This window comes from Microtus oregoni, unplaced genomic scaffold, assembly GCF_018167655.1.
Source record: "Microtus oregoni isolate MIOR12 unplaced genomic scaffold, Mior012 000003F_ref0000135, whole genome shotgun sequence".
NCBI lineage: Eukaryota > Metazoa > Chordata > Mammalia > Rodentia > Cricetidae > Microtus > Microtus oregoni.
Window position 1 is genome coordinate 61023403 of NW_024543062.1, and position 22850 is coordinate 61046252.

The window sequence follows — 22850 nt, forward strand, 5'->3', positions numbered from 1 at the left end:
TTAGGACTCTTGAGGAAGAGCCAGTGAGCCGGTGAGCCCTGCGCAGGTACAGTGCGTAGCCCTTCAAGGGGAAGGGGAGCTCGTGGGGGTATGGGGTGTATGGAACAATGGGTTTCTTTGTGTGGCACGGGAAGTCTATGATATCTGGAGGATATCTAGGAGACCCAAACAGATCATGATCTGGGAAGGTTCCATGGACTAACTAACTGTGGTGAGGAAGGAGGTAGCTGTCTCAACTCAGCTGGTGGGAGTCCTTGTGTAGCCCTAACACAGCTTCCGTCCAGCCCCGCATCAGGGAGTGTAAGCAGAGTTAGGGTGGAAAAGATCCTGAAGGCTCTGGGCTGAGAAGGATCTCTTTGCAGATGGTGCTTAAACGGTGGTATTTCAGGCTCCATGTGCTGGGGTCATGGGAACAGGGCAATCCATAGGGACTAGGGATGTGAGGCCAAACACCAAGGGACCTTCTGTCCCGTATCTTGAAGCTGCAGCCATGGAGGATCCAGAAGTGACATAGTCTCCCCAAGTACAGGGGAGGACAAATGGAGCCAACCAGGGAAGCTGGAATCTGTGGGAGTCACGTGCTCAGACTGGCTACTTTGCCTAATGGGACAGCAGGCCCTTTAAGAGCCAGGTGTGGGTCAAGCACAGAGCACAGTTTCGGTTTTGGCAGCAGTAACCAGTGCCTGACTGGAAGCTTCTAGAAAAGCAGGGGTACACACTGGCTGGCAGGCTGTGCCCCGAAACTGGAGCAGCTGGAGAAGGAAGTGGCTAAAAGTAAGTGTGCTGCCTGGGCTTCTCGGCTAGGATGCTCCTTGGGATCGTGGTTCAGATGATCCCCTGACTCTCAACTACCAACCTCCCAGAGAGGGGGAGGTGGACAGGGCAGACTGCGTGCCTATATGTCACAGGGGATTGCAGGGGCATATTCCAGTGGTACGAAGAAAGGCAGACATGCGTATGGGCATGCCTTTTCTGCAAAATAGTCTGGGTGAGAAGGAAGAATCGTCTGTTGCCAGCACACCCATTACCCTTCGTTTCCAAATTCCCTAATCCTCCTACTGCTACTAACCACCTACCGTTATACAGGACCTAATCTTTCTGAACGTCAGTCTCAATCTGTAAGATGGAGATTTAAAACTAACAGCTATCACTGCTGGTCCAGGGGGGTTCAAATGAGAAAATAAGTGCAAAGTGTAGCAATATAACAATGGCTTGGTGCATCTCAATTTAGTTCAATTACTCGAGAACGAATTGAGTGGCAGGCAGGTCTGGAATCAGATTATGCAGTAAAGCACCTCAGCTACCTTTCGAAGCGGGCCACCCTCAGCCACTTTTTCTGGGCTTCTGCGAGGTTCTGAAATCATTTCTATTCGCAGTCCAGACTTGCACCCACATATTTGTGTCACTAGAAACAAGCATGTTTTATGTTGTCACTTGGCGCTACTTTAAATGGGGAGAATGATGTTTTTGTGGGGTGATAAGCTGGGGGGGGGTGCAGAGCCACCTTCTAGGTACAGACATCAGCCCTAAGCCCCGATGCACCCCCTAACACACAACCAGCCACAATCAGACAGCCTCCTCAGTCCTGTCTATCCTGAACTGTTCCTTAGCCAGCACAGAAGTTAGTGATGGAGGACAGTGTGACAGCTCAGCTTCGTCTTCTGCCAGCTACACCTGTACAACTGCCTGCAGACTGGGAGCCACCTAGGACAGGACATACACATTTTGTTTCTGCTCACTTTCCCCTGCTGCTAAGGGATTTAGAGATTTCTTAATATATAAATAGGGGTGTGCCAGTTTTGGGGGTTTGGGTAGAAGGCATCTATTCAGTGGCTGAAAGTAGAGGCTCAGCTGTGAGTCAGATTCAGAACTTTCCAGTCGTGCTTCTGCCTAAACGGGGAGAATGGATGCCGTGTTATAGCCAATGAACTGGGGTCAGGAGAACACCCAGCTCTATGACCGTGGCCCACTTCTTAGCACACTTCTGCTTCTGTGGGGTTCATTCACAAAAAAACCCATCACTTCAGCTTCCATTTAGTAAGTCCACTTGCCCTGGGACTTCATAACTTCACCTCATTCCCACCCCCAAATACCAGGGAGTTGGGAAGGGTAGACACCCCCTTCCATCTTACAGTTGAGGCAGCTAAGACTTCATGAGTTAACGTGAATGATGTCAAGTTCCCAGGCGCACCTGAACAATACGTGAGTGCATCCTTTCTGATATGACTTTATCACCTATCAGAACAAATCACTTAACCTAAAAAAAATGTTTACAACTAGAACACATCTATAATTCTAGCACTTGTGGGGCTAAGGTGTGAAGATAGATGGATTGTGAGTTTGAGGTCAGCTACATAGAGAGACGCTGCCTCAAAAAATAACAAACAAACAAACAAATAAATGAAATTATGGTTGAGTATTCCTGAATCTATTATTTTAAAATCTGAAATGCTTTGAATTTTAAGAGCCAACACGACACAAGCAGAAGTTCCACACCAGACCTCAGGTAGCAGGCATCAATCAAAAACATAGGCACAGTAGAAATATAGAAAATTACTTTCAGGATATGTTTAGACTTGGGTCCTTCCCAAGATCTCTTACCACAAATCTGAAAATATTCCAAAATTAAAATGGAGGCCACTTCTGATCCGGGACACTCAGCTTATAAAATCGGTGCATTGGGAGATTATCTATGTTCTCCTTTTCTCTCTGACTATGGGTACAAGGGAGTTTGGGTTCCAGGGTTGCTGGCATCGACACAGCATGGCAGGGGTAACAGAGCTTTGGCATGGCTGCACCCAGATTCAGGAAACAAAGGCAACACTCCCCATCCATGCCCCATGCTAAATAAATAGCAGCTAGTGTTTGCAGGAAGAACTCTTGGCACCACCTCTCCGTCCAAGGGACTCTTCGTGAGAATTGCCTTTCCTATGAAAGTGGGGGAGGAGAGAATCATTTTACTCCCTCTCTGAAGTTGGCCTTCCCAGTCCTTCTTCTTTCTGCTGATTCCTCTAACAGCAAGACCCAGCACAGAAGGGTGACTAAGCTCATATGCTCATTTGCAAAAATTATTTTTACTATTTTGGCATGTGTGTGGTGTTTGTGTGTGTGTGTGTGTGTGTGTGTGTGTGTGTGTGTGTGGTATACATGTGTGCCTGGTATATACACATGTGTGTGTGCAAGTGCACAGCCTGTGCCTGTGCACACGCAGGCCAGAGAATCTAGGCTGGTTGTGGTCCTCTATCCATCTCACTTAGGCACCTACCTTGGGCAGCTTTCTTACACGTTTGGGCTTTATGCCCTGCTTCCTGGGGTAGCTGTGCAAACTAAAAAGCTGACATCAGTAAAGGTCTTGGAAAGAATTCTGTGTGTGTTCTTCTAACCCAGGTCACAGTGCTTGCTTCTGGAGTCACAGGGCTCAACCTACAGCTCTCTCTTAGTCTTGATAGGATGCTCAGCCGGAAGCCTTCTAGTTTCTTTCACTCTTTGACCAAAAGAAAGAGAAGACTACAATGACTTCAGAGAGGAGATGTGGACGAATTAACACTTCCAATCCCATCGCTCTGCTAAGGACTTTGTCATTTGGTCTGTATAATAATTTCCTATGATGCAGAATCATCTCCAGTTTACAGAGGGGGACCTATGGGCTCAGCTTGAAAATCCACACAGCCCCTAGATGAGAGTAGAAAGCCAAGTAGAAGAATAAGTGGTTTTACCACTCAGCCCAGTGCATAGTTCCCATGAAGATCAGACACTACCCAACCCTTCTGCCCTTTAGAGCAGTCGTAGCTGCTTTCCGTTGAGGAGCCCTTAATGTCATTAAAAATGTGTTCATATATATTATTCTTCCATCTTTCCCCGTGTTCTCTCATCCCAAGGCATTTCCCTTCCAAGTTAGAAGAGTCAGGAACTCTTACACTCATTTTATCAATGAAAGCACTAAGTCAGTATATTCCACCCAAGAGATAGGATGCTCCTTATACCCCACGATAGTATGGGATGCAGACCCCTACACTCTCTTCCATCCTCGACATTCTCCTTCACATGACAGTTTCCAGGCTCATGCTACCCTGTGCTCAATGCTTGGACTGGGAGAGACGAACGTGATAGTCCCAAATGGACTTAGGCAGTGCCTCTCCTGTAATAGAAGATGCTGTTCCTCAGGCTAAGGAAGAAATGGGAAGAAAGCCTTCATAGCTAAGCCATCCTCTTCCTATCCTCAACTCCAGAGCATCTTACTCCTTCAAGTTCATACTCCTGGGTTGTCAGAAACTGTCGTTTGGCTTCTGGTCTTCTTAACTCACATTCTCTGTCCCCACTGAAGGCCCTGGAGCTTTGAGAACCCCACCTTACCTTCTCCTGGGAGGTGAAAGCTTTAGGTTGCTTCAGAGATGTAAGAATAGATGGCTTACTAGCCAAGCTAAGCTCCGGGCCCAGCTGTCTCTCCTTCAGAAAAGGAACATCAGAGGTTAGATGAAGACAGGTTTGTCCCCAAAACTGAAAAGCTGTCACTTTAATCAAAGGGGCACTATCTAAATTAGGTTTATAAGGAGACAAACTCAGTCTTCTTACTGAGTGGCCCATACTCGTGCCCCAATCTACAAGCTTGGGATCTTAGGTTATAAACACAATGGGAAATCAACAGTAAACCTCAAACGATGTGGAACATCTCTGCCTCATTAGTGGAAAACAGCTCGACCCTAGATTAAGTGCAAGTGTACTAGTGAATAACCCATGCAAGAGGGTGTAGATCCCCACACTTTTGCTTTATTAAGCCAACTAAGAGTGTAGTGAGTCCTCTAGTGTACTGAGCAAGAGTAGAACCTTGCCTGGGGAAAGACACTTGGTACCCCAAGGAGAGTAGGTTTTTTTTCTTTTCCTTCTTTCCTTCCTTCCTTTTTCTCTTCTCTTCTCTTCTCTTCTCTCTCTCTCTTTTGTTTTGTTTGTTTTCAAGAGAGGGTTTCTCTGTAGCTTTGGAACCTATCCTGGAACTCTCTATATAGACCAAGCTGGCCCCGAACTCACAGAGATCCACCTGCCTCTGCCTCTCAAGTGCTGGGATTAAAGGCGTGTGTCACCACCGCCCGGCCGAGGGTAGGGTTTTTAAAGTCAAAAGGCTGTAATCACATCATACCTGGTGTAGGCTATGGGTCTTCACAATGTCACCTTTGATCTTGTCAACCATCACACAAGGCATCCATCTAGAGCAGCAGTTCTCTACATGGCGGGGGTGAGACCCTTTGGGCGTCAAGTGGCCCTTTCACAGGTGTCACTTAAGACCCTCAGAAAACACAGATATTTACATTGCGATTCATAACAGTAGCAAAATTACAGTTTTGACATGGCATCAAAAATATGGTCACCAAACCATGAGGAACTCTGCTAAAGGGTTGCAGCATTAGGAAGGTCGAGGCACCAAACTGTTTTTACCTGCCAGGACCCTTTCTCGGCATAGATGGAGAGAGAAGCACTCTTCTATTGACAGGCAAGTGTGACTTCCAAGTGGGGGAGGTGAGGAGTCAGGCCAACCTGACCTTTCTTCAGCTAGTCACTAATAGATTTACGACCCCATAGAACCGATCTCTGGACTTGTGCAAGAAGTGATGCTGGACTCATGGTCCCGGTTCCAATTCTGATATAGGTGTTGGGGTCAGGAATCCCTGACCATTAGGTCTCCCATCCACGGCAATAAGGTAATAGCATCTCTGCCAGGGTTTTCTGCGGCAATACATAAGATCATGGAAGAGAATCCTAGCAAAGCACCTGGGGAAAGAGCTTTACTCTTTCTTTCCCTTCTTAAATCCCTTTTTAGTCACCCTGCCATTGGGACCTCGCTGAGCTTTAGAAAAAGTCTGACTGAGAGGAAGATGTCTTATATACAGGATCCTTTTAACAGCTACCAGAGAAACAGCTCCAAATTTTAGCTCTAGACGAAGAAGAATTCCTGTGTTTGAAAATGTCTCCTGCCACCATCTTCCCTGGGAGTAGTAGACTGATGACTTCCTTGCCAAGGTGACCCTCTCCCAGGTTGCCAAGGTGACCCTCTCGCAGGTTTTTCCTTCCAGATATGTGTGCCTGATGCTGTCACACCTGACTTTGAGCTATACACAAAGTTGAAGGTATACACACATCTCTTCCCGCTTTCAAGTTGACTGACCTAGTCAGCCAAAATGCATCACAAAATGACTGGCGGCCTGGGTTAGAAGTCAGGTCCCCCACCAAGGAAAGCCTGGCACCTGGTTCTCCGTAACAAAAGGAGTGTCACTTTGCCTGGCCAGAGGAGGGTAGCACCCCAGCTGAGCCTATCAGAAGAAGACCAGGTCCTGCCTCATGAGTATTAGAAGCTTGCTTTTCTAGAGCTAAGGACAAGATTGAGAATTAAACACAGCCACCGCTAGTTTGGGCTCTTAAACTAAGCCCTTAAGATGAAAATATTTGGCCTTGCCGGGCGGTGGTGGCGCACGCCTTTAATCCCAGCACTCGGGAGGCAGAGGCAGGCGGATCTCTGTGAGTTCGAGACCAGCCTGGTCTACAAGAGCTAGTTCCAGGACAGGCTCCAAAACCACAGAGAAACCCTGTCTCGAAAAACCAAAAAAAAAAAAAAAAAAAAAAAAAAAAAAAAAAAGAAAAAAGAAAATATTTGGCCTTCCCACCTGTGACTGCACCCAGGACTGGCACAAGGGGCATGTGTTCTGTCCCTGGGGACTTGGCATCACCCATCCCAACTGTTACAGAAAAGCTAGGCCTCACAGCTGCTCTTGTTTAGGAGCTGCTTGCCTCTCAGATGACCCGTAGGCACCTGATCAATCACACCCAAATTAAGCTGAGTTTGGCTAAGACTCCACTCCAGGAGTTTATCATTGACTTGGTAAGAAGGTGCAGGCCACTAACCCCAGGAAAAAAAAAACCCTTAGTTGCCATCTGACACCCTTCTCTGTCCCCACCCCCTGCCCTCACTCTTCCAAAGAACCGGAGGAACAGAATACCTTTATCTCCACAAGGAAATAAAAGGGTTTCTTACTGGGAAATTCCCCCACGGAAAAGAAATAACCAAGATAAACAAGTCTATTGCCTTTGGCTCAGCTAGTAAAGGAAGTCTCTGAGAAGCAGAGTTAGGGACAAGCAGGGAGAAGAGATACTGCCCAGGCTGCCTCCTGCTTACAGCTTTCTCTTATCTTTATGGGCACTCATTATTGTGTAGGGCCTATTATCATTGTTTTTCTCCTTATAAAGCTCCTTTAAATCCATTCCAAAGATTATAGCCAAACAAAGTCCTCAAATTCTGTTGGAAAGTGGGGACTCCCCTCTCCTTTCTCCTCTCTTCCTCTTGGCCCTAGAGTCTAGGATATCATTTGGACCCTTGAGATAGTTCAGCCTAGCATGGCCCAAGCCTCAGTCCTCTGTAGGTCTGGACTATGCAGAAGTCCACATGATGGCTTGTATTCTCGCTCTTTGTCTGCCGGAATTCACCAGGTAGGAAACAAGATAACATCTATATTTTTGTCTCCGACCCCAAAGTAGAGTCATAGGAAACCTTGGGTACAGCTCATCATCTCCAGTTCACTCTCGGCCGCTGCTGCTGTGTCTGCCTTTCTGTCTTATTTCAAGGCTACTTGTACAACTCCAATGAATACTGCCAGGTCCAAAGGAAACTCCAGTTCCTTAAACTGCAAGAAGCAGTCCAAATGTCTAGGAATGAACTCAAACTGGACTATAGAAGGATTTCTGGTGGTTAAATAAAAGCCAGCGTTCCTTAGGAGTTTGTGAAGCTGGTTCCCCTCTACCTCTCTGGCAGAAGGGATATACGGTTTGTGGTGCCTATTAGCATGTCATAGCATATGCTGGCCTCCAGTTCCTTAAACTGCAAGAAGCAGTCCAAATGTCTAGGAATGAACTCAAACTGGACTATAGAAGGATTTCTGGTGGTTAAATAAAAGCCAGCGTTCCTTAGGAGTTTGTGAAGCTGGTTCCCCTCTACCTCTCTGGCAGAAGGGATATACGGTTTGTGGTGCCTATTAGCATGTCATAGCATATGCTGGCCTCCAGTTCCTTAAACTGCAAGAAGCAGTCCAAATGTCTAGGAATGAACTCAAACTGGACTATAGAAGGATTTCTGGTGGTTAAATAAAAGCCAGCGTTCCTTAGGAGTTTGTGAAGCTGGTTCCCCTCTACCTCTCTGGCAGAAGGGATATACGGTTTGTGGTGGCTATTAGCATGTCATAGCATATGCTGGCCTCCAGGCTCCCTCAGTATCACAAGTACCTGTTACACATTCCAAAGTCCATGCTAGCTAGCCCTCGCCCTTCTCATTTCCTCCCCTACCCTAAAATCCCTCCAGCTCACAGGCGTCCTTTCCCCAGCGACTCTTTCTCCTTATAACCCTGCTATTCTTACTATGTTTTTAATTTTCTATCTTTCTGCAGCTCTCTGCTCCTGCTTCTCTCCTCATGATTTTTTGTTCTCCCTCCTCTGCTACTCTCTCCTCTCTCATAGATAGGCCTGACCATGTCCAGACCGCTGGCCGTGTCTGGTCTATTCTTTTCTTTTTCTGATCTAGACTTTTCCAGATGCCTCTCTCTGCAACCCCCCTCCCCAATTATCACTTCATATCTACAATAAAAAATCTTCTTATTAGTCAGGCAATGGTGGTGCATGCCTTTAATCCCAGCACTTGGGAGACAGAAGCTGACAGATCTCTGTGAGTTTGAGGCCAGCCTGGTCTACAGAGTGAGTTCCAGGATAGCCAGGGTTACACAGAGAAACCCTGTGACTCAAACAAACAAACAAACAATAAAAACAAAAATCAAACAAACTAATAAAAACACCTTCTTCTTAGCCATACCACGGAGTGGTCATGTTGTCAGTTTATACAAATGATAGCAAAGACAGTCGTTGACAAACAATAGGCATTCTAGCATCCAGTGTAAGCATACTATCATTGGGGAGGTTGAGAGCATAGACAAGTCAGGGTTCAGATTTCCCAAGCTCACTCTGTCCATCCCACAGTTAACCCTTGTGGGGCATGCGGGAGCCTTTGTCTGCCTTTCCAAACACAAGAATCGCTAGTCTGCCTCTTCCTGTCAGTTTACTGACCACCCACCCACAGCATGTCAGCCTCCTCCACTCTCTGGGATATAGGGAAGGTAACTGTCACGGACAGAAAGGGCCATGTTATGGTGTGCCCAATGCTGTGTTCTAAATGATGACAAAGAAATGTCATCAATATCAGAGAGACAGGGCCATGTTGTGTGCCCAATACTGTGTCTTGGAAGATGACTAAGAAATGTCATCAATATTGCTATCCCAAAGAAACGCGAAGTTTAGGTAGGAAGACAAAGGTACTCATGATTGTTGAAGAGGAATTAAGAGCCAATTGTTTGTCCAAGACTGTCTTTTGATTTTTTTTTTTTGTATAAACTGACAATGTGGCTGCTCCATGGGTTGGTTAAGAGGAAGTTTTTTTATTGTAGATACGAGAGAGACAGAGACAGAGACAGAGAAGGTACACAGATGGGGATGGGAACCCGGGAGTTCTTAGCAACGAGGAAGCACCATTCATGCATTTATTCATTAATTCAACAGAATTTGCAATGGTTTCTGCAGACGGGAAGCAGCCAGGTGCTACAGAAGAACTTCATCTCACTTGGTTCTTCTCTTTCAGCATCTCATAGAAGTCAACCTGAATGGCACAGCCCCCCTGGAAGCCACCAGCAATGAAACTCTTCGTGTTCGCCATCCTGCTCGCTGTCCTCCCAGGTGGGTCTGCTGTCCCAGCTCCCCAGATCACACTCTTTTCCCCTAGACTCCTTGTTCCTATGATCCAGCTCCATGGAGACCCTGACATCAGAGTCATCCCCAGCGATGTCCCTCACAGGGTGTGTATCCCTATGAGACACAGTCACACACAGCAATGCAGAAAAGACATGTCTAAAAATGGGTTTTGATAGCATTGGAAATCAAAGACAGGAATGAGAATTTCTGATTTTAAGACAAGGAATCTGATAGAGAGTCCTCTCTGGAGACTAAAAAATAAAAATAAGAAAGACTTTGAACTCCAAACCAAACATCTTTTCTGAATTGTATGATTTGGGAAAAATCAACTAAATTAACTAATTTTCCCGGCCCTTAATGTTTTTAGTATAAAAAAAGAAGGAAATAGTCTACCAAGGGAAATTATATAGTAAATGCAAAACCACAATATCCTGAAAAGTAGTGTAAGACGCTATTAGTTTGTCATTCACAGTCCTTAAAAAAAGATTTTTGTTAATGAGTTACCGTAGTGGAATTCAAGACCACCAGGAAAGACTAAAGACTCAATTCAGACTATAATTAGCCAAATTTATTGTTTCTGCTGGCAGGGCAGCTCTCTCTAAGCAAATCAGAAATGGGATACACCTGAGCAGATGGGGGAACAAGTTTTAAAGGCCAGGCCACAATTACTCCATTTCTGCAGAATTTACAACTGCGTAAAGATTGCCCCTCCCCCCCACTCCCCACCCCCTCACATGAGGAACTGTTGCCCTCCCCTCCCCCACAGCTACATGAGAAACTGCCCTTCCCCATGCCCACAGTGATAAGTATGTTTACAGAAGCAAGAACAAGTTGTTAATCATTGCACAACAGTTACACAGCTTAGGGGAGGGGACAAGGGGTCAGAGCTTTTAGGAATTTAGGTCAGAGGCCAAGAGCTACAAAAGTGGGTTCCTGGTACAAAATGAAATTTTCTTAGCCACCATATTCCCCACTGGCTTTAGATCATAGAATCAAACCATTGACCCTTGCTGAATCAATTTTTTTAAATAGAGTTAGTTCTTTATTTAATGTATGTTAGCAACCAATTTAAAGTTCAAAGGCTGATCATAACTCCAAGGAGCAGTAAAAAGGTTCAGCTAAGGCGGTCAAGGGTGGTAAGCCATGGGAAGAGAAAATGGATGGATACCGATTAGAGGCCTCATCATGTTCTGATCTTGCATCTAAGTTTTCCTGGATCATGTTTAATGTTTCTGAGATAACTCCCTAGCTGTTGGCATCAAATCAGCATGTTTCACATCCGACGGCACGAATCTCATCCCCGACAGTTTTGTCAAAACCATTTCTGTTAGGGAATCTACTTGTTTTTCAAGTTGTCCTACAGTATCATCGAGATGTTGTACGCCCTGGTCACTTCTATTATTTAGGGCTTTGAAAGCCTGATCTTGAGGAATTAAAGCTGCCGATCCCTTCTGTCACTAGGAGGGGTATAACTATAGCCGAGTTACTATTCTTTTTCTTCTAACAAGACCCTGGCCCTCATGGCGGGAGTGTCCTTCATCCACAAGCAATTGTTTTCTACTCTCCTCTCTAGTCAACACACCTTTCTCGGGAAGGTTATAGGTTAGAATACAGAGATTCCCTTCCCATGTTCCGAATTCTGGATGTTCCACTGTTACACCTCTAGCGAGGCCAAATGTGCAGGCCCACCATGTCCCGAAAGGAGCCAGAAAGTGCATTCTCATATATTCAGACTTCTTGGTGTACACGTGAATACTAACTACAGGATTGGCCATAAAGGGAAGCTGAGTCGCTATAAGTTGAAGAGATTAAACAATTTGGAGGCTCCTTGGAGGTCTCCTAGGGAGCGCTTACTTCCTCTGGGTCACAGTTTAAATTCTCAGATCGGGTAGTAGTGGAGACAATAGAGAGATTGACCCCTGTCCCCACATAAAAAGGAGGCCTAGAGTCAAGGCAAGGCCAATATTCATTTCCCAGGTTAGAGAGGGTTTGGTTTAATCAAGCTGTGTAGTAACCTTACGGTCTCAAGCTCAGGGTTACCTTTGGGAGATGAAGTTGTTTTGTGTATTTTTGTATCCAGGCTTAGGTTGAGTCTATTACCATATACCCCTCCCGGTTGAGACTGAAGGCTGGTTTATTTCCATGGGTGGAGTGGTTCAAGGGGAGAGGAAGACGGGAAGACTTGGAGGGCTAACTTGGAGGGGTGTTAACCCTAACTCTTTCTCATAGAAAGAACTCCACAGCCCACTGAAACTCTTGATGTCAAGCTGGAAACCCCCGGATGGACTCTTAAGCCAGGGCTGTGTGCTCAGTTCTTTCCAGGTCACGGCTTTCCCACCAGAGGATCTTTACTTCCTATGGGTGAACCCTTGGGGAGGGATTTCTCACTCAAAAAGGATTACAGGTCTAGGTGCTTAATACCCTTTCTCGGGCAAACTCAGCCTCACACTTTGGATCAGTACAATGATAATCTCCTTTTTGCTGACGTCAGTCTGTTGACCCATCAGCTGGACATATATGGAAAAGGATTTCATATATTATATTTTTATCACGTCCTGGAATGACCATGATGTTGCCTTCAACATACGGCATCTTAGGAGTGAGTAGTCCCGATACTTTTTATCAGACTGGATAGATAGTCGGCAAACAGGTCACAGAGATCAACTCTAAACACAGGCTGGGAGGCAGCATTTTGTAGAACATACATTATTTTTCTTCAATCTGACCATGGATTTAATTTGCATGGTTCTCAGGACAACTCCCAGTCCCAAACCTTAACATTTTCAGTAGTCCAAGCATAGAAGATACTTGTCATGATTCCCGGCATTAGTGTCAGTCTGATTCCGAGATGCCGATGAACCGCACCTTAAGGGGGACCTAGTGATCTCCCCTTAACTCTCCGCTTGTCACCTTCCGTTGGCTAGTCATGTTCACCTTAAAGTAGGAGTGATGGCTCCAAACCTCAGTCCCTGCTACCTTGATGACCATGGCTGTTGTCAAGATCTCTGGGTACAGCCCTTTCCAGGAAAGTTCCAGGGTTCTGCTGGGCAAGCGGTGGCACCTGTGCTTCTGTTCAGTCAAAAGCAGTGTCGGCGGTGAGGGTGATAGACGACTCTGGGTCCTCAGGTGCTTGGCAGCCATCCCTGTTAGGACTGAGGAAGGAATCTTTAGATATTTCAATGGTCTGTAAGCTTCCCTTTGCAGGAATAAGCTGAGGCTGCCGTTAAACATTATTTCAAATGCTGTAGCTTGTCCCGGTAAGGGGCGCACCTGATCCTAAAGAGAAGGGCTGGAGGCAGCGCTAGTCACCAGCTTCTTGCCAGTTTCTGCCCAGAACTATTTAGTAATAGTCCCATTAGCTCTTTCTCCCTGTCCTGAGCTCTGGGACCTGTAGTGGAAACATAATCTCCAATGTATTCCTAGTGTTTTAACTGCTTGCTGAAAGACTTTGGCCATGAAGGCCTGCTCATTGGTAGACCCCAAAGAGGAAAGGAGGTTTTGTGAGAGAAGGGATGAATTCCAAGGCTTCTGGTAGGAGGGGACATCTGTCTGGAAGCATCCACCAGGCCTCTGTCTCAGTTGGCCCCTACTGTCTGGCCCAGTTTTCTTCCTCGCAGGTGTATGCATATGGGGGGGGGACGAATGGCTGCGGTGGCCCCGCTGACTTTGTGGCTCCCGTTCTTGCTGTGGCATTGGCAAATCTGTTGCCTCTGGTTTCTACCAAATCCCGTTTGGTGTTCCGGGCAATGGATAACAGCAAGCTTCTCTGACAGCCAAGAAGCTGCTAGGAGAGCAGAAATCTCCCCCTGGTTTTTGATCTTCTCTGTACAGGTCAGCAGGCCGTGTTCCTGGACAAGGCACCACCGACGTGTGCAGTGGCAAAGGCGTATCAGCTTTCGGCACAGATATCGACAGCTCGGCTATTTCCCCATCTTAGTGCCTGAGTCAAGGCTATCCGTTCTGCTTTTTGGGCTGATGACCTTTGGGGCAGAGATTGTGCCCAGATAGTGACGCTTTTGGGAGTGTCACTAAAGCCCCTCCTGCTCACCTGAACCTGTCTTGTAGATAGCTGCTCCCATTGGTGAATAAGGTCGCATCTGCCTTCCCAAGGGGCTGGTCTCGGGGATCTAGTTGTCCACACTGCAGGTGGTCAGTGACCTGGGCACAGGCAAGGACCAGCTGTTCTTCAGGGTCCAGCAGGAGGGATTCTGGGTTTAGCACAGCAGACGTGAGATTTTGAGGCTGGGTGCATTTTTGGAGTGCCTGCTAAGAAGGGAGGTGTATGTTTGACATCCTGTGTCAGAGGCGCCTAGAAGGAGCATCTCGATGGAGTGGGGACAACCAACCCCTTCCTGTCCCATGGTTAGTTCATCAGTTTCCTTTAACAATAGCACTGGGGCAGCAGTGGCCCAGATGCCAGCTGGCTATCCGGCGGTCACAGGGTCTAGGCATTCAGACCAACACGCCGTCCCTAGGGCCCCAAGGGTTGAGTCATACTCCTTTTGCCACCCCATGTCACCCACCCACAAGTGGAAGGGGTTGTCAGTGTCAGATAGTCTGAGTGTAGGGACTGACACCAGTCTTCCTTGAGTGTTTGGAATTTCTCCTTTTCTTTGCTCTCCCAGCTCACAGGGCTGCTTCCTCCTAGGCTCTGACATAACCATTGTGCTATTTCAGCAAAGTTGGGTGTCCCCAGTGTTAGCAATATTTCCTAATACGAGCTCCCTGACAATGCAAAAATTCCCAATCAAGCCAAATCAAAACAAGCCAAATTAAGAAATATCCAGGTTTAATGGGAGATCTGTGCTCTCGGGTGGCCCCGAGGAGGAAACCAGGAAGCCGCAGGAATGCGAACCCCGGGAGGAAGAAAAGGAGACCACCTGTTTTTATTTTGGGGGATCACTTAAGTACCCCATCACCAGGGAGGGGTCGGGACCTGGCCTGCTGGGATTTGAAGTCCAGACCAGGCCTGGGGGCTGGGATAGATGCGAGGGACTGGGACCTAAGCTCCCAACCTAACACCCAGTCTGCAGTATCCAACTGTACCCAGGAATTCTCTCACCTACCTCTTGTTCTGTGGCTTTGAGATATTCAGGATAGCTTGGATCCTAGTTGATGACAAGGTTCTCCTGTTGCCGCCCCCAAAGCAATACATTACCCAGATAAATTACTTTATGGGAGCACAATTGGGCCTTTTTGCAGACACGTAGTAGCCCAGCAGCTGAAGCGTTTTGAGATGTCCCTCTGCGGCTTTTTGGTACTCCTCCACGGTATGTGCTTCAGTGACCTTATCTGCATACTGCAAGAGGCTAGGACATTCAGGTGTCCTTGCAGGTGCCCAAGCAAGTCCATGCTAAGAGCTTCATCAGAGATCAGGGGAGTTCTTAAACCCCTGTGGATAGTCTAGTCCAGGGCAACTGGCTGCTGAACCCTGACTCAGGGTCTCTCCACTCAAAGGCAAATGTAGGTGGCTCACAGGTGCTGAAAGCAGAGAAAAAAGACACCCTTCAGGTCTAAGACAGTGTGCACAGTTCATCCTTGAGACAACAGACAAAGCAAAGTATACAGAATGGGTGTCCTCTGGGGATGATTTCCGGTCTCCCTTTAAGATCTAAACAGAATGGCAGTCTTTGATGCCTGCCTTAATGACAGAGTAGTGTTCTGAAGCGTGTTTCAGGGAAATCCCTGCATCTCTAAGGCAACTGATGTGATTTCTGGTGCCTGCCTTAGCGTCTCTCAAAATAGGGTACTGCTTTTACTTATAGACAAGGCTGAGCTCAAGAGCTGAGCAGCAGCTCATGGCCAGTGTGAGGCCAGTCCAGGGCAGCAGGTTTCCACCCACACTCTGGGGAAATATTAGCATCCATCAATCCCATTAGGAGTATCTCACTTCTTCCCAGATTCTCATTACTCTTTTCTGTCATTTTATATCCTTCTGATAATGAGCAAGTCACCAGAATTACTGTGTATGGACTCCTGAGGTCTAAAGTGGCTTTATTCTCATTGACCATGATGGTACCAACTTTGCTCGACAAGTCTCTACCAATCAGGAGGTGCAGAAAATCTGGTTTACCAAGGAGAGAATGAGTCACAGTACCTTGCCCAAGGTCCACTTCTCGGGTGGTGGCTCAAATGTAGGTGCTAGTCCTGTGGTCCCTCGGATGGTGATTCCTTCTCAGTGGGGGTGGGTAGCGGTTGGTATCCACTAGGAACCAGAGAGCTCTGCCCCATGCTTTTCCTGTGCTCATGGGTTCCTGGGGGCTCAATGGTATGGAGTCCTAACCCCATCAATCTCATCCTGTTATATTGAGGATTTGCCCCCTCCTCTCTGTCTGCAATGAGGGCATTCATCTTTCCCCAATGTCTCTTTTCTTTACAATTGCACATTGGTCCTTCTCTACCGTGGATCGAAGCTGATTTGGCCCCCTGGGGTGCTTTTGGTTTTATCAGTCTCTGCTCTACCATGGCCATTTTATTATCTGGCCAGTCTTCTCTTTTTCTTCTCATCTGGATCTCTATTGTTAAGTTTTCTGAGCTATTCCTAACCACTGTGACCTAGTCATTCTTTCAAACCCTTCTAATTTCTGTAACTTCCTGTGAATATTAGGGGATGGTTGGTGACAAAAAGCAACATTACTAACCTGCTGGTTTTCTAGGACATCTAGATCTATGAAGGTAAATTCCCAGTAAGCCTCTCAGAGGTGTTCCAAGAACCAGGAGATTCATAATTTCCCCCAATTACCCCAGATACCTTTGAGAGATAAGTTGGGGCTCCTACTCTCGTTACATTCACTAGGGCCTGGTAATAGGTGTCTAGTGCTGCCTTGACATTGGTCAATGTTGGGATCCCAGTTTGGCAAAGTTGAGGGCATTATTCACTCAACCCTTTCTTCAGCATTTGCCCTGGTTACTATGGACCAATCACAGCCTTGCTAGGCACAGTCATGATTATATCCCTCTCCTTAATAGTAAAAAAGAGACCTTGAAGTTGCCTGCAATCATCCCAGATGAGCTGATGGGTAAAGAAAAGAGTTTCCAACAGACCAATGAGGGGCTGAGGCACCTCGGAGAAGGGAGAGTTCTAAGTCCTCCTGTTATACAGGTGACTGGTCAAGAGAGGAACAAAAACTAGAGAAGGAGGTCTGGGTCTCTCCTCCCCAAAAACTCTTTGTGCCAGTGGAGGCTGGAACCGACTAGGGGGTGCCTTCCTAAGAGGGAACGCAGCTGGGGTCTTGTTTAGCTGAGGTGGAGACTAACTCAGCCCACCCAAAGTGTGTGAAGGGAATGGCAGGTCCAAGTAGATCATTGAGACAGTGTGGCCTGGCCCTCTCAGATACAGTCGGATCCTGAACTGGCTGGATGTATGGGGAAGATTCTCCTCCTTCACACAGGCCAGTCCAGAGAGTCCAGGCATTTTACTTAGGTTTCTTCACAGCCTTTGATTTATTGACCTGGAAACTAAAACAGAAGAACTTTGTTTAAGGGCACAACATTCCAGCCATAGAAGGGGTTTGAGAAGGAAGAGGAAGAACCAGCAATCAATATAAGAAAACTGGTCTGGGTGGCTAGGGTTCTCTCTAGGAAATTAGGGGGTTGACAGACCCTACCTTTGGCCACCCCACATGCAAAGATGGGCATTCAAGTTCACACAGAATGCAGAGCTCTCGAGATGACATCTTAACTCCATATCCGCCTCATGGACATCCGAGAAGTACTGCGCATGCAGCTCAGGGGAGACTTGGCTGTGCTCTCAGCTTCTCCTTTCTGTAACAAAACTCATAAGCACACCAGAAAACAATGCAAACAATGTAAAAAGACAAAACATCCACATAGTCCCAGGAGTCAGACACAGAAGTACGCTGGTCACCTTAATTCATACGCCAAAGCCCCAAGGGTACAGGAGGACATCTCCTCTGTCCCTGGAGACTGAATCTACAATCACATTAAATCTTCTCCTCTATGTCTCCCAAGATGTCAGGACCTCCCAGAACAGTTCACTCATCAATACTGTCTTGAGTATACACTACCCAGTAACCCTTACTTTTGTTTCAATGTGCAAATTTGCAGTGATCACAGTCTGGGACACCCCTGGACCTCCGAGTCCACAGAAGTCCTTGCCCCATCTAAGGCTATATGTCGCCAGGCCTCCCAGTTGTGGTACTTGCCCCCAACTAGGGCCTGACCCTGACTAATGACTACTTAATTTGTGGCAGCCATGGGCTCTTGATGTGCCTGAGTCTCCAAGTCTACCTCAGACTTGCCCCCACTTGGAGCCTATCCTGGATCCCTGGCCCTGAGTCTGGGGTATTTCAGAATCTCGCTGGGGCCTCCAAGAATGTCATGGAGTTTGAGGCCCCTGGGAAATACCACAGACTCAATTGCAGAAATAATTAGCCAAAATTATTATTTCTGCTAGCAGGGCAGGTATCTCTAAGCCAAATCAGAAGTGTGCCATACATGAACATATGGGGGAAGGATTTTAAGGGTGAACACCACAATTATCCACTTCTGCAGAATTTATAGCTACACGAGAAACTGCCATTCCCCATCCCATAGCAATAAGCATGTTTAAAGAAGCCAGAGCAAACTGTTAATCATTTCATAACAATTACACAATTTAAGGGAGGAGATAAGGGGTCAGAGCTATTAGGAATTTAGGTCAGAGGCTAACAACCCTAAAGTGGATGACTGGTACAAAATGAAATTTACTTACCCACCACATTACAATTAAAATGGAGCCAAATTATGATTAAGCAACCATTTTATTTCATACAATGTTGTGTGGCTGTCGTATCATGTAAATAGCCAGGGAGTACACATTAATTAGAAAATTGCATTCCTCCAGATGAGAATCGTTTCAGCCCGCTTGACCTCTCTCCATTCTTAAAACTCTTGTCTTCTGTTCCCACAGCGGTCATCACAAAAAGCCCCATATTTGGTCCCCAGGATGTGAGCAGCGTGGTAGGTAACTCGGTGTCCATCACATGCTACTACCCAGCCACCTCTGTCAACCGACACACCCGGAAGTACTGGTGCCGGAAAGGAGCCAGCGGGCTCTGCACAACCCTCATTTCTTCAAACGGCTTCATCTCCGCGGAGTATGCAGGCAGAGCCCAGCTCATCAACTTCCCAGAGAATAATACATTTGTGATCAACATTGCGCAGCTCACCCAGGATGACACTGGGAGCTACAAATGTGGCCTGGGCACAAGTAACCAACCCCTGTTCTTCGATGTCAGCCTGGAGGTCAGCCAAGGTAAGAATCCCAGGCTCCCTGGGAGGAAAATAGTTTAAATCAATTCAGGTACAATGACGGAGTTTACCCAAGGAAGATACCTCCTGACACGAAGTCAAAAGTCTCCTCCCTCCTGAGGCAAAGGCCTCTTTTTTCATAGTACAACATCAAGACACGTGGGGCATATCTGGGGAGATGGGTGAAACTTTCTTCCGGATCTCTAACAAACATCTTAGGCTTAGATGGGTGCCAGGAGAACAGCTTTTGTTGTATTTGATAGAGTTGAGACATGATGCCAGGTTCAAAGGAAACTCCCTTTCCCCAAATTCTGGAGGATAGACAAAAGCCCTCTTTCCTCAGGAACTTGTGAAGCCAGTTCCCTTCTGCTAAAGGAGCTATTTCCCTTACAGCTGACAGAAGGGACAACTGGCTATCTGAGGTGCCTATTAGCATACTAAAACCCATGCTGGCCTCCAGGCTCCCTCAGCATCAGGAGTACCTGCTATTCATTTATTCTTCCTGATGTTCCCCTACCCTAAACTTCTACAGCTCGGGGGCCTCCCTACCACAGCTCCTCATTTCTCCTTATACCCTGCTGTCTGGACTATGCTCCCACCTTTGGCCCACACTTTCTTTGCTCCCACCCCCACCCCTTACCATACTCCCCCTTCTCTCCTAGTCTGATGGCCATGTTTAGACTACCACTTTCTCTCCATCCTCTGGACTCTCTCTGATGCCTCTGGCTGTACTCTCCCTCCTGTTCACAATTAAAACCTTCTGCTTAACTGTAGATAGTTCCAGTAGAATTATCATGATGAATTAGATTATTTTTTTAACTGAAGTCTTGGCCCCTGAAGAGACTGGCCACTAAACAAACTCACTGTAACTGAAAGAGAGGAAGAAAAAAGGTTTTCTGATAAGAGTTGGTCCATCAGTGAAGGCACCTCTGATTGTCCAAGGAGAGTCAAAAGAGAAAACTCAAGGGAGGAAATTCACAGGGGCTCTGAGGGTATGCCTTACTCTTTGGAATGTATGTGCCATTAACTCTATCCTAAACAAGAAGGTTGTTCCTGGAGAGTCACAATACCACATCCCTAAGAGATGAGGAGCATGCACAGCAGGCTCCCATAAATATGACCAATAGCAGACACTGCTCCTTAAGGCAACTCAGAATATTTGGGCTATTATTTTTGGGCAATTCATGTTCAAGTCTGATTGTTTCTACACATGTTAATTTAGCACCTACCAGAAACAGATGTTATGGTCAATCACAGCAAAGAGGGAAAATGTAAAAAAAAAAAAAATGTCTCTACCCTGTTGGAGAAGGCCACTTGTTGGTTCCTGGCTGCTTAGCTATCTTAGACCAGAAATAATCACACAGATACTGTATTAATTAAATCACTGCTTGGCCCATTAGCTCTAGCTTCTTACTGGCTAACTCTTTTATTAATTTAACCCATTTCTATTAATCTGTATATCACCACATGGCTGTGGCTTACTGGGTAAAGTTCCCAGCATCTTTCTCTGGAGGCTCCATGGCTTCTCTCTAACTCTGCCTTCCTCCTCCTATGCTATAGGCCAAGCCAGTTTCTTTATTCATTAACCAATAAAAGCAACCATAGACAGAATGACCTTCCACACCACCACCCTCCAATCTATAGAGGTAGAGCCTAGACTGGATATGATGACTGATAAAGATGTCCGGGAGGACATAGAGAAGGGAGAAATTAGTTCAAGCTTAGAGAAACCCTTCCCGAGGAGATGGAAATCAAGCAGGGCCCTGGAAGAGGGAACCTGGATGGGTGATTGCTGACTTTGCTTATGAGTCATAGCCAACACTTCTACTACAAAAGATAGGGTAATGAGAGAACACATAATTTCATTTAACCAAGTTGGTTTTTAAGTTTTATCTATTTATGTTATGTGTATGAGTGTTTTGTCTGCATACATTTTCTGTGCACCACATGTGTTCCTGGTGCCTCAGAGGCCAGAAGAGGTGTCTGATCCTGTGGGACTGGAGTTGCAGATGGTTATGAGTCACTAGGAATGTGGATGCTAGGAGTTGAACTCTGGTCCTCTGGAAGAGCAGCCAGTGTTCTTAATTGCTGATCCATCTCTCCAGTCCCCATTTATTGAAGTTTTACAATCACCATGGTCTTTACAAAGACCATGCAAAGATCTTGTTCCTATGCAACCTTTATGTCGAGTGCCATGAAGCAGGGGTGGCCATACAAAGATGAGACAGGACAAGACAGGTATGAACTACTGGTAGTAGACTGAGTGACAACCCCAGCAAGGCTCATCTGTTAAAATTCTCCTTGGCCCCTCAACTATGGTGCTTCCTTGGTGCTCAGTTGTTACAAAGAAAAATGGGAGGTTAAAGTAATATGTTTAGGATTTGTGGGTGGCTAGGATAAAGGGGTTATGGTTTCTATGGTCTGCCCTGGAAAAGAGGTTCTAGTTTCTATGGTTTACTTTTGGGAATCATGGCATGCAAAACAAATGGGCAGGAGAAAAATCAAAGTAAAACCTTTGCTTCAGAGGCCTTTGTTTTGGCATCATTGTAGAAACTCCAACAGAAAAAATTCTGACAGTGTTCCTCTAGGGAGGAGGCCATTCTAGGTCATTGGCCCACCCAGAAACCTCGCTAGGAATAAAAAATGGCCCTATGTTACAAAGCAAAAGTTATAATTTACCCCTGTCCTTCATTCCTCAGTTCCTGAGTTCCCAGAGGACACTCATGTCTACACAGAGGACCTGGGCAGAACTGTGAAGATCGAGTGTCCTTTCAAAATGGTGAACTCTCCTAAGAAGAAATCCTTGTGTAAGAAGACAGGGCAGACCTGTGAACTTGTCATTGACTCTAATAAGAATGTGAACCTCAACTATAAGGGCAGAGTAGACCTTAAGATGGCCGGCGGGACTGGCGCGTCAAAATTCATTGTCACCATTACTAACCTAAGACGCAGTGATACTGGGCTGTATGTCTGCCAAGCTGGGGAAGGTTCTAATGCTGACATAAAGAACGCTGACCTCCAGGTGCTAGAGCCTGAGCCAGAGCTGGTTTATAGAGATCTGAGAGCCTCTGCGACTTTTGACTGTGCGTTGGGCAGGGAGGTGGCAGACTTGCCCAAATATCTGTGCCGGATGAACAAGGAAACTTGTGATGTCATCATCAACACCAAGGGGCAGAGGGATTCAGCCTTTGAGGGCAGGATCCTGCTAACCCCCAAGGACGACAATGGCCATTTCAGTGTGTTGATCACAGGCCTGAGGAAGGAAGATGAAGGCCACTACCTGTGTGGAGCCAGTGACTCTGGCCTGCCTCAAGAAGGCTGGCCCATCCAGGCCTGGCAAGTCTTTGTCAATAAAGGTAAGAGCCTCCAAAAGGCAAGCAAGATGGGGTGGCATGGGATGGTAGATTAGAGAGTAGCTTAATTATCTGATATACTCACTGATGTTCACATAAGTCATGGTATCTCCTCACTGGAGAGTCTTGAACTAAGTGGGAGACAGTTCAGGAGAGTTAGAATATGCAACCTCTGCCTTAAGCAAGTTCCCAAATATTATTCTGCATTATCAAGGGCCTGGTGATGGTTATCCCTGGGTAACAAGAATAAGGAAAGTAGAGGCCCTGCTGGAGGCTTGACTGGTAGATGGGATTCAGTACCATAATACCCCCATGTCCCCTTCCCAGCCCACCCAACCCCAGAACAAGTTGGGCACCAAAACCCTCATACTCAGATAAGAGAACACTGGCGTACCATGACCTTAACGCTTCAAGGAAAGGCAATACCCCAGCATCTAAATGTTCTACTCCCACAGCTCAAGGAGATGTTTGTTA

The 22850-nt window shown here is 46.5% G+C and overlaps 1 protein-coding gene across 1 annotated transcript in view; it reads left to right on the forward strand.

Moving 5' to 3' along the window:
* Window positions 1-618: 618 nt before the first annotated feature.
* The window catches only part of Pigr (polymeric immunoglobulin receptor), a 29149-nt gene continuing 6917 nt past the window's right edge, over window positions 619-22850 (forward strand). Inside the window, exons 1-4 of the mRNA XM_041648459.1 lie at window positions 619-774; window positions 9662-9756; window positions 18683-19027; window positions 21723-22379. Coding sequence (XP_041504393.1) covers window positions 9684-9756; window positions 18683-19027; window positions 21723-22379 — 1075 coding nt within the window. The 5' untranslated portion in view covers window positions 619-774; window positions 9662-9683. The remainder of the gene's footprint in view (window positions 775-9661; window positions 9757-18682; window positions 19028-21722; window positions 22380-22850) is intronic.